Consider the following 9,211-nt stretch of genomic DNA (forward strand, 5'->3'; position numbering starts at 1 on the left):
GCAGCCCCACCGAAGAATGGTGAGAAGTACGGTAGACGCAAGTGCAAGCTTTGCTGGTGAGTATTTGAATTCTCCACGTTGACTATGTCTCATATTTTTGAAGGTCAAAATACAGCAAGGACTTTAATCCTGTTGCTGAACCCATGACTCTCCGACGACATGCCGAATCGACCCATCGTGTATGTACCTGTTCAGTGCTTCAAACTTCTAATCCAGACTAAATTTACTATCAGGGCGATTACTTGAATTGGTGTAAGAGAGAAGGCTTCATCTCGATGCTCCCCAAATGTTCTCGTGAACGGCGTCTCAAGGCTGTTGAGAAGGCCCAGGCAGAACAAACACAAGTCGACAGTCACTTTGGTCCTGCCCCACCAAAGGTGGAGAAGCAAGCTCCGTACTCCGATGAACTATTTAATGAGGCGGCAATCCAATGGTTAATCGAGACAGATCAGGTAAGTTTTTCATAACTTCTTATATCCTCATACTCACGCTTGACACCCGCAGCCCGTTCAAGCATTTGAACACCCGGCGTTTAAACGGATGATCAACATCGCTGCTCAGGCAACTCGCGACGTCAAGTTCCTCGACTGAAAACAAACTCAGGCAGAAATTGTTCGGTTTTTTAAGGCTCAAATGACACGGCTCAAGAATCGACTTAATGTCTGTGTATTTTATTCTACCATGTTACTCCGTATCAACCATTCTTCTAGGATAAATCCAAGGTTAAGGGTCAGATTAGTTTAACGTGCGATGCGTGGCAGGCTTCAAATGCAGACAGTTACTTTGCTGTCACAGGCCACTGGATTGAAGAGAGCGCTGATGGTAAATCATGGTCACTACAGCATGCTCTGTTTGGTTTCACGCAAATGAACACGTCGCACAACGGAAAGTGTCTTGGGCAGGCACTCTTCAAAATTTGTGATCGCCTGGGTATTGTTCATAGAGTATGTTTATTTCTTCACGCGAAAAGCTACTGAATATAATTCTTCCAAGATCGGTCATATAACATGCGACAATGCATCGAATAATAACACTATGATGAGAGAGTGGGCATTTCAGTACAGACAGAAAACCGGATGTGTATTCGATATCAAGCAACGTCACATGAGGTATGAAATTCCATTTAAAAGGTATGAACTTTGATTGAAAATGGTCTCCGCCACAGATGTTTAGCACATATAATCAACCTTGCGACACAGGCGCTAATCTCAACAAGGAGTAAGACTAAGCACTTCAATCCCCATTCAGAAGAGGAACACATGCCTGTGGTCATTGGGCCCGATTGTGATGAAACAGGCCTAGTCCGTGCTATAACTGTAAAGGTAAATTTTATCATTCCTCGATTTCTTTATTTGTTACCATTCTACGCACAGGAGCGATCATCTTCGCAAAGAAAACAACATTTTAAGGACATTCAAATACGTGAGGGTATCCAAATCCCCAAGCAGCTTATCTTGGACATGAAGATCAGGTGGGGATCTACATATGCGATGCTAAATAGAGCCGAAAACCTCAAAAAGGTATTTCGTCCATTTACACACCTTCTATTTAATCACTTTATACTTTTCAGCACGTTGATGTTTTCGTTTACGAACTTGGAGTTAAATTGAAGGACGATCTTGGGAAAAGAGCAAAGATCGATGTGTTGTCTATGACCGCAGCTGAGTGGGGTCGTGTACATGATCTTTGCTCGCTCCTTGGCGTGCGTGAACTCTCATTTTTTGATGTGTAACTACTAATGATGTGTGATATGTTTGGCCGTTGCATAGCACGCCGATAAGGCGCAGCATGCGTTTTCATCCACTAATATCCCATCACTCTGTCATGCCCTCCCCGCAATTGAAGCGCTCCACTCTGCATGGTCCAAGCACGCTAAATGCCCACATTATGCCCCCTTCCATGATGCGCTCGACACCGCCACCCAAAAGCTGGAAGAATATTACACAGACAAGACTGCTGACTCCAATGCTTATATTATGGCCATGTGTTCGTCTCTCTCTCTTTTTTTTTCTCAAGTTGCTGAGTGAATGTGATCTAGTACTGAATCCATCCATCAAAATGTCGCATTTCAAGAAACACTGGTCAAAAGAGTTACAGAAGGAGGTAATCGATGTGGCGCAAAAACTGGTACTTAGCCTATGCTTTCTGTTCATGTCTAAAGACTCATTTATTTTTATATCAGTTCCAAGAGCGTTATGAAGAACTCAACAAGGAGTCTACTTCAGAAATACGGTCACCAAAGAAAAAAACAAAACTCGATCACCTGCTTCGCGAGCTGGATACAGATTCTGACAATTCAGGTGATGTTTCCGACGACGACACTGATGATCAAGATCCAAAAAAACCATGGCTTGTCGAGTTCCACCGGTTTCTCAAGGTTGAGCACGTTTTGGCTGAAGGCATGACTGTCGTTCAATGGTGGGGAGTACGTATCTGTACTTCATTTACTGATTTCGGATGACTTACTATGCTCAGGAGTATGGCCACCGCTACCCAACATGGGCATCATTGGCTCGCGACTATCTGGCTGTCATGGCATCATCTGTGTCAAGTGAATGGGCATTTTCGGCTGCAGGCATTACTATTAGCAAGCGCCGCAACCGACTCAAAGGTGACATTGTCGAGGCACTTCAGTGCTTGAAGTGCCTCTATCATCAGGATCTGATTTTTCGTGAGGTGATAACTTGTTCAGAGGAGGAAGACGTACTTGATGAGGCTCTCCCTGAGATTTTAGACGGTTCAGATGGGTTTGCATGGGATCAGATACTCCTTGATGATGAGGATCTTGATTAGTTGCCTTGCTAGAATTATTAGATTATGTTACTGTCCATATTTCTCAACGAAATTAAGATGTACAAGACGCCTTTCTTTATCTCTACACATCTAAATTGTTTTCGGAGAAAGGGAATCTTAGTGTGGTGGTCATTTGCGTGAATACAATTCCTCGACAGATTGTTTGTACATGTTTTTCAACTTTAGCCCATGAGCCGTGGCCTGAGCCTGAGCCAGGCCTGAGCCAGCCTAAAGCCTTGCAAAAAGCTCAGGCTTGAAATTGGACGAGCCTGAGCCGTGCAAAGCCGGGCCATAGCCGTGGCTTTCAGGCCAAGCCGGGCCTGCACATCACTAACCCGAGCATCCGGTTGGGTCAACTGGTCCCATCGGGGTCGTGGGATTTAGCCTGATTTGACACGTGCATCCAAATGTCACAGTAGTAGTCACAAATTCTTATCTGTACATAGATCAGTTAGGTGTATGGCTCTTTGCCTCTGTAGCACGTTCCATAAATTCGATAAAATGAGAAGAATACTCGAGCATTGTGCACTCTGCGCAAGGTGGGTAGTTTGTACTGAGAATAGTTTTGAGGCATCTTTTAGATCGAAGATATATTTCATTTTCTTCTTCTCCAAACGAGACAGGTTTCCATCCCATCACTTTCACCTCATGTCGATGATATGGATAAGTTTCCCAGATCGAGCCTGGAAGCCACTTGATACCCAAACCTGAGCAAGGAACTTCTTGCACTCCAGTAACCACGATCCGAGGCACAATAGATGGTGGAGGAGGAGGCGGTGGAAGACCTTGATTTTTTCGTGTTTGTAGGCATGGTCCCATACCACGGTGAAGCAGAAAGTTCCGTGGATTTGCTGTTGTCGTCGGAGAAATGTGTTGGAATTTCAAGCGGATCACGTTCGTGAAACAACCGTAGTTATTCCTCAATTGTTCCGTAGGCTTCCGTAGGTACATGTGATGCTTTCTTATTTCAAATTGGACTACGTATTTAGGTAGCTAATCACAATGCACAGACCTCGCGCGTTTGCGAGGGTCCCTGTCCACCCGAGTGAACGAGGCGAAACGTTCATTTCAACACAAACGCGCAACATACCCTCTGTCTAAACTTGGTTCCCCGAGTCCAACTCCTCCTCTCGAGCTCAGCCCTTGGCCAGAGCTGCTTGACATATAGGTTGCAGAACCTTCAATACTGCAGAAGACGGCCGCAGCTCTGCTATTGCTGTAGAAGAACCCACCGAAGTTTTTTTCCATTTTCCATTCCCTCACACCCCTTTTCGCCATGTCGACAACCGAAACGTCTGCTCGTTTCCAGCGTCTCAACAACACCAACTACGCCGAATGGTGCCTCCGCATGGAGGCCGTTCTTGTTCGTGCAGGCTTGTGGGGGATGATCCACCCTGAAATCGACCATGTCAAGGGGGACGGCGTGGAGAAGGATGCGTCGACGATCGCATTGGAATTCGAAGCCGCACTGAAGGCGCGCACCGTGACGAAGATGAATGAAGCCCGAGCAGAGATAATCTTGCGCCTTGAAGATGGCCAGTTGTCTCACTGTCTTCGATCGAATGATCCTCGTGAGATCTGGCTTGTTTTGGAAGGTGTGCACCGTGCTGCTGGCTTTGCGACTGGCCTGGCCCTCCGCCGCAAATTCCTCACACTCAAGAAGGCCCCTTCCGAGACCATGCAGGCCTGGATTGGCCAGATACAAGCCCTCGGATTTCGCCTGGAGCAAGCCGGGATTGCTGTTAGTGACCAGGACAAAATCCTTGCCCTCACCATGGGCCTTCCCTCTTCCTATGACGCTGTTATCATCAACTTTGACTCTACCCCATCGGATCAACTTACCTTAAGCCACGTTATCTCCCGCTTGCTCAACGAAGAGGTCCGCCAAACTTCAGGCAGCCAATCCAGCAACACCGTGACCGACAACTCATCGGAAGAGATTCGTGACGAAGCAATGGCAGTTACTGGGCGTGGAGGACGACGGGCTGGGGGAGGCGTCTCATCAGATGTTGTATGCTTCTTCTGTGACAAGAAGGGACATTACAAATCCGATTGCCCTGATAGGCTGGCTTGGGAGAAGGAGAAGTCGAAGAAGAATTCGAAGGGCGAGGCAGCAGCAGCGATTTATTGTGGTTCAGATTCCGAGGAGGATGTCGCATTCTGAAGAAAGGTGGAGATTTACGGGGGCGAGCTTCCGGGGGTGCGTAACAGATTTTATGAATATCTGTTTTTCCTTCCTTCTGTCTGTGTTGCGCTCGCGGGGGTGCGTTTCTTTTGTTTCTACTCCGTGTTACGCTTGCGGGGGTGTGTTGGAATTTCAAGCGGATCACGTTCGTGAAACAACCGTAGTTATTCCTCAATTGTTCCGTAGGCTTCCGTAGGTACATGTGATGCTTTCTTATTTCAAATTGGACTACGTATTTAGGTAGCTAATCACAATGCACAGACCTCGCGCGTTTGCGAGGGTCCCTGTCCACCCGAGTGAACGAGGCGAAACGTTCATTTCAACAAAATGTCCGTACTGCAAAGATCACATTGAATACTGTGCTTCCCAGTAATATTATTGGTTGTGGTTGTTATCCTAGGAGCGCCAGGGAGTTGAATTTCCTTTGGATCTTCAGCTGCGGGTTGAGGTTTTGGCATTTCTCTCAGTGAGAATGGGGGGAAGGAACAACAAATTGATTGAAAAGCCTGTCTACGGTGAAAACACAACATGCAAGGCAGATATTTTACGTGTTATGGTAAGGGTCTTCAATTGAATCTGTGGAGCGCGTTGAAGCAACGTTGAAGGCGCGTGCTAAATGAGCGCGGGCGTGACAATCATTTTGGGATTGCACGTGTTGACTCCCATGACCCCGATGGGACCAGTTGTCCTAACCGGATGCTCGGGTGGTTGCCCCTTGGTAGCACGTCCTGCGCTGTGCTCAATGAGCATTGAGAGTGGGTTCATGTTCTGTCCGCGCAGCAGCTCTCCTCTTGCTCTTCCTCAGTCATGAGGAAAGGCCCTGCCAGAACAATGTTACCCGCCTTACTCCTTCTTCTTCTTACCCCAACTACAACTTTGGCACGCAATGCTTCGAGCGTCGACACGTATCATACCACTTCGTCATTACTCTCCGTGAGTCCTCTGACCTCGATCTACTATTGAGTGTCGTGTTGATGGGTGCGTTGGTAGAGTTCTTTAGTACCACCAGGTCAGCCTTCCCTTCCCTTCCTTTCACCCCACGACAAATCGAAGCTGACTCGTATACTTACAGCAAAGTGCCCACCATGCTTCAACTGCCTCCTCCCCGTCTTTACATGTGGTCAATACGGGTACTGTGATCCATACGACGGGCAATGTAGATGCCCCCCTGGATGGGGCGGCATCGATTGTCTCAATCCTCGTGCGTCCTTCTCCTTCCTTCGTATCGACTGAACTGACCTGGACGGATGGAGACAGAATGCGACTCGTTAGCAGACGGAGACCAGCGTCGTCTTCGAGAAGAGGGCAAGTCGTGTGAATGTAAAGATGGTTGGGAGGGTATCAATTGTAATGGTGCGCGTCTCTCCTTCCCTTTTCTTCACTTTCCCCGCTGACGCTTAACAACAGTATGCAACAACGACAACGCATGCATCGGTTTCCCACTCGCAGCCGGTATATCCCACTTAAACGACGACGAAGGCCCAGTGGCGAATATGACATGCTACAAAGGCGGCGAAACGGTATTCAACAATCATCAAATGTGTGATATCACCAGTGAGCCTTTCCCTCCCTTCCCCACCTAACGCTAACACCCACCCAAAAACAGACCGTAAAATAATCGACATGCTACCCGGCCGACCACCCCAAGTAACCTTCTCCTGCTCCTCCCTCGACAAAACCTGCGCCTTCCAATTCTGGACGGCCCAAGTCGAGTCGTTCTACTGCGCCTTGGAGGAATGTACTTCTGCGCATGTACCGGGGTGGGATACCAATTCGACGGTGTATGCGTGTGAGAGGGTTAAATGCGCTTGTGTACCGGGACGGTTTATTTGTGGTAAGGATGGGAGTGTTGGTGCGTTTCGTTTCATCTCCCATCTTTCCTTTTTTACACGTTGTTATTGATGATGATGATGTGGACTGGTAGACATCGGCGATTTCCTGAAAGAAGAAATCAAAGGCCCCGCCAAGTTGAGCTGTAAATCGGGGACGGGGTGTAAATTCGAGGAACCGGCCATGAATGATTTGATTGACCAGATCTTTGGAGATGCGTATATTACGTTGAGGTGTGAGGGTGGAGAGTGTTTGCATTATTCGCAGGTTCCTGGATATGTTGTACGTCTCTCTCTCTTTTGAAGTAAACGATTGTGCTGATGACGATGGGATGATAGAGACCACCCAAACCGGATAACACCAAATGGGTCGCATTAAGCGCAGCTAGCGCCGGCCTCATCGTCCTTCTCTCATCCCTAGGTACTATCCCTTCCACCCACCCTTTCATAAACCCCACCCTCTAACATTCTAAATCACACAGTAATCTGGTACGCAGGCCGAACCTCCCTCAACCCCACCCCCTCCCAAATCCGTCTCCCCGCCCACGAATCCGCAAAACTAATGTCCGAACACGTCCCCGCCTCATTACACTTCACCTCCCTATCCTACACCCTCCCCTCCTCCCACCTCATCCTCGACTCTATCTCCGGCTCTGCTTTGCCCGGCCAAGTCCTAGCTATAATGGGCGCCTCTGGGTCCGGCAAATCTACTTTCCTTGATATTTTGGCGAGGAAGAATAAGAGGGGGGTGGTGAAGGGTGAGATTAGGGTTAATGGACGGGAGGTGGGCGATGAAGTTTTTAGGGGTCTTGTGGGGTTTGTGGATCAGGAGGATACGTTGATGGGGACTTTGACCGTTTATGAGAGTGTGTTGTATAGTGCGCTCTTGAGGCTTCCGAGGGAGATGAGTATTGAGGCGAAGAGGTTTAGGGTTCTTGAGACGCTTGAGGAACTGGGGATATTGGGGATTAGGGATGTTAGGATTGGGGAGAGTGGTTTGTTTTCTTTCATCGTTTTTTTTGGGGGGTTGTAGTGAGCTAATTGACTGATAGGGAAGAGAGGCATTTCGGGCGGTGAGAAGAGGCGCGTGTCGATTGCTTGTGAGCTCGTTACGAGCCCTTCCATCTTATTCCTGGACGAACCTACTTCCGGTGCGTTTCCTTTCCCTCCCCCTCCCCCTTCTTTCCCCTCCTCCTTCCCTACTAACCCCATTTTCCCCCCCAGGTCTAGACGCATACAACGCCCACAACGTCATATCCTCCCTCGTCTCCCTCGCAAGGAACTACAACCGTACAGTGGTTTTCACGATCCACCAACCGCGTTCCAACATCGTCGCGATGTTTGATAAACTTGTGTTGTTGAGCAAGGGGAAGATGGTGTATTCGGGGGATTATGTGGGGTGTCAGGAGTATTTTGGGGGGGTTGGGATGAGGTGTCCTGAGGGGTATAATTTGGCGGATTATTTGAGTAAGTTTTTTTTTTTTCTTTTTTTTTTTTTTTTTTTTGGTTTTCGGGTTTTTTGGTTTTTTTGGTTTTTTGGGGGGTTTTGAAGGGTGTTTGAAGAGATGGGGTGCGTTGGTGTTGGTCTTTTGCCTGTTGCTGGCGTTTTGTGATGGCGTTGGGTTGAGCAGAAGGAGGGGGTTGTGCTACTGTTGCTGTTGCTTCTGCTGGAGAGGCGAAAGGGGTCGCTGTGCTGATGCTGCTGTTGATTCCTGTGTTGGGGATGCTGCTGTTGGCGTTGGTGTTGAGGCTGGGTTTCATGTTCGTGGTGTGGTGTTGCTCTTGCTGCTGTCAGCATTGGTACCAGGGATGGCGTCGGCGCTGTTGTTGGCTCTGGTGTCCTTTGGGATCATGCTGGCAAAGTCCTCTTTCTTTCCTGGCCAGTGATGGCGTTGGTTCTGGTGTTCGTGCTGCCGTTGGTGTGGGCAAATTTCCTTTCTTTCCTCTCTTTGCGGTTTTTCGGGTTTGGAGGGGTTTGGCGGGTTAAGGGAGGACGAGGAGAAGAAGGGGGGTTGTGTTGCTGTTGCTTCTGTTGGAGAGGAGGAAGCGGCCGTGGTGCTGGTGCTGATGTCGATTCCTGTGTTGGGGATGCTGCTGATGGTGTTGGTGTTGAGGCTGGTTTTCATGTTCGTTGTGTGCTGATGCTGGTTCTGGTGTTGCTCTTGCTGCTGTTAGTGTTGAGGCCTTTGATGGCGTTGGTGCTTTCCTTTCCTCTCCTCTCTGATGCTGCTAGTCCCGTTGGCTAATCTTACCACCTCCCACAGTCGACATGACCACACGAGCATCAATGGAACCCCGAAGCAGCAGCAACGAATCTCTCCAAATCGACATCTCACCCGCTTCAGACGACAGCACCAATCTAGGAGACGAAGAACGCGGTCTCCTCGCACCGCACCACGTCCCC

At 48.6% G+C, this 9,211-nt stretch overlaps 2 protein-coding genes across 2 annotated transcripts; both read left to right on the forward strand.

Moving 5' to 3' along the window:
• Positions 1-143: 143 nt before the first annotated feature.
• LACBIDRAFT_309796 (uncharacterized protein) lies at positions 144-591 on the forward strand (the record flags this gene model as incomplete). Its single annotated transcript, XM_001887059.1, has 3 exons — positions 144-179; positions 234-452; positions 505-591. 3 exons carry the CDS (start codon positions 144-146, stop codon positions 589-591), a joined length of 342 nt encoding a protein of 113 aa, XP_001887094.1.
• Positions 592-5,785: 5,194 nt separating this feature from the next.
• LACBIDRAFT_309799 (uncharacterized protein) lies at positions 5,786-8,420 on the forward strand (the record flags this gene model as incomplete). The annotated part of the gene is made up of 12 exons (XM_001887060.1): positions 5,786-5,911; positions 5,969-5,987; positions 6,051-6,179; positions 6,236-6,331; positions 6,386-6,532; positions 6,585-6,830; positions 6,903-7,090; positions 7,147-7,228; positions 7,305-7,802; positions 7,860-7,958; positions 8,032-8,274; positions 8,371-8,420. The coding sequence occupies 12 exons, from the start codon at positions 5,786-5,788 to the stop codon at positions 8,418-8,420; spliced, it is 1,923 nt and encodes a 640-aa protein (XP_001887095.1).
• Positions 8,421-9,211: the final 791 nt, after the last annotated feature.

Source organism: Laccaria bicolor, genomic scaffold, assembly GCF_000143565.1.
Source record: "Laccaria bicolor S238N-H82 LACBIscaffold_42 genomic scaffold, whole genome shotgun sequence".
In the NCBI taxonomy this organism is placed as follows: Eukaryota; Fungi; Basidiomycota; class Agaricomycetes; order Agaricales; family Hydnangiaceae; genus Laccaria; species Laccaria bicolor.